Source organism: Puntigrus tetrazona, chromosome 12 (genome assembly GCF_018831695.1).
Source record: "Puntigrus tetrazona isolate hp1 chromosome 12, ASM1883169v1, whole genome shotgun sequence".
Classification (NCBI taxonomy): domain Eukaryota; kingdom Metazoa; phylum Chordata; class Actinopteri; order Cypriniformes; family Cyprinidae; genus Puntigrus; species Puntigrus tetrazona.
In genome coordinates, this window is record NC_056710.1 from 990,549 (window position 1) to 993,048 (window position 2,500).

The 2,500-nt window shown below is 33.8% G+C and overlaps 1 protein-coding gene across 1 annotated transcript in view; it reads left to right on the forward strand.

The window, feature by feature from the left end:
* Positions 1-2,500, forward strand: part of ptges3l (prostaglandin E synthase 3 like) — a 5,887-nt gene that overhangs the window by 301 nt on the left and 3,086 nt on the right. Inside the window, exons 2-5 of the mRNA XM_043254252.1 lie at positions 465-824; positions 1,005-1,118; positions 1,350-1,416; positions 1,663-1,761. Of these exons, the coding sequence (XP_043110187.1) occupies positions 796-824; positions 1,005-1,118; positions 1,350-1,416; positions 1,663-1,761 (309 nt within the window). The 5' untranslated portion in view covers positions 465-795. The remainder of the gene's footprint in view (positions 1-464; positions 825-1,004; positions 1,119-1,349; positions 1,417-1,662; positions 1,762-2,500) is intronic.

Consider the following 2,500-nt stretch of genomic DNA (forward strand, 5'->3'; position numbering starts at 1 on the left):
TTACACGGGAAAATGTGTTTTAAACATTTCGAGCATATGTTTTATGCAATTGATTTATTATCTATTATCTACACAAGTTAAAATAACTGATATTTGTTGCCAAATAATGTATTTCTCATGTTTACATCCATGTCCTTTGTGCTCTCATGCAATAAGTCCTCTATTTGCATTTTTAAAGATTATAACAAAGACGTAACTTGAAGTAAGTTACAAAATATCGACATAACGTGCTCGAATTCTAGATGGCGCTGTAGATACATAAATATTTGCAACGAGGCCATTATTAATAACATGCATGAAGCCGGTTTCAGTAACATTAGCTCTATGGGAAACACCAGAATCAGTCAAGATTAGGCAATGAATGGCTTCATTCATTTCGTCATCTAATTTATCAAATGTTAAATGTTATTTTTTTTCCAAGCTCGAGTACATTTTGTTGAGGTCCGCATCTGTTTCTCGGACAGATTCCCACCCCTCCTCCTCAGGCAGGAGGTGTGAAAGGCAATATCATGGTTCGGGTGAGGGTAGAAACTACAGTGATTTTCCTGAACGTTCCACCACCGCCTTTAAATGGGAAGAGCTGGGGGTGAAGTGCTGTGTTCCTCTCCAGCAGCTGATACCATCCATCCTAAAAATAGAGCCAACCATTCAGACAGCGACAGACGTACACCGAGCTCTCTCTCTCTCTCTCCGGTCAGCTCTGTCTTCTCGAAAAGCAAAGAAAACAACGTAATCGATTAACCATTTAAAACATTTACAGAGGAAACTTCAAGAACACCTCTTGGAGAAGTCAAAATGCCAAAGATTGTGAGGCCAGAGAACTGGTAGGTGTGAACACCAGGGCTTGTTTGAAATGGTAGAAGCCGCATGCTGTTGTCTTCGAATGGTACATATACCAATGAACTCTGCACTCAATTATTTTATGCATTAGACCAGACAGTGATGCAAAAGTGTATAAACTAACGGCACGTGTTATGTCTGAAATGGTTCTATCGTTTCTTTAGTCAACCAGCCAGAACACTGTGGTATGACCGGAAAAAGTATGTGACTGTCAACTTTGTGGTTCAGAACCCAAAAGATGTTCAAGTAGATATCCAGGACACAAAAATGATTTTAAGGTAAGAAAATGATTTCAAATATGTATTATATCAAATATATTTCATTACTTTTGTGTTTCTCTGTATAATATAGTTAGTTTTATACGCATGCAAAGCAAATTTGCTCACGAGACAAAACTAATTGGGACAAAAAAACAACAATTGCTATACTTAGCTAAATACATTAGCTAATGATATCAGCTAAATGTATTTAGAAACGAGTAAGGAAATGAATGTTTCTCTATTTTTCAGCTGTAAAGACATAGATGACAACAATATCTACAATGAGATTGAATTTTATGACCGAGTGTTTAAATCTGTAAGTATTTTACCATTCATTTAGTAATTTGAAACCTTAACTTTGTAGTAAACTCTATGTGGACATGTAATGTCGATGCCATATTATATACAGTTTTAAACCTGTTACTGTGTTTTACTGGAGGTAGCCAACAAATGTTAAAGTCTTATTTTGTTGTGATGATCATGATTTATGAAATAGATAAATGTCTTGACGTGCCATCAATACGCAATGTCTTAAACGATGTTGTGAATCATGGTCTCTTAGGATTCAAGGGAGAAAGTCTTTGACCGAACAGTTAATCTCTTGATAAGGAAAGTGAAGGAAAATGTGGCATGGCCTCGTCTTCAGAAAGATCTAGCAAAGGTATCTATCTATCTATCTATCTATCTGTCTGTCTGTCTGTCTGTCTGTCTGTCTATCTATCTATCTATCTGCATTTGGGTTATTTTATCTATCTATCTATCTATCTATCTATCTATCTATCTATCTATCTATCTATCTATCTATCTATCTATTTGCATTTGGGTTATTTTATCTATCTATCTATCTATCTATCTATCTATCTATCTATCTATCTATCTATCTATCTATCTATCTATTTGCATTTGGGTTATCTATCTATCTATCTATCTATCTATCTATCTATCTATCTATCTATTGCATTTGGGTTATTTTATCTATCTATCTATCTATCTATCTATCTATCTATCTATCTATCTATCTATCTATCTCTATCTATCTATTTGCATTTGGGTTATTTTATCTATCTATCTATCTATCTATCTATCTATCTATCTATCTATCTATCTATCTATCTATCTATCTATTTGCATTTGGGTTATCTATCTATCTATCTATCTATCTATCTATCTATCTATCTATCTATCTATCTATCTATCTATCTATCTGTCTATTTGCATGTGGGTTATTCTATCTATCTATCTATCTATCTATCTATCTATCTATCTATCTATCTATCTATCTATCTATTTGCATTTGGGTTATCTATCTATCTATCTATCTATCTATCTATCTATCTATCTATCTATCTATCTATCTATCTGCATGTGGGTTATTCTATCTATCTATCTATCTATCTATC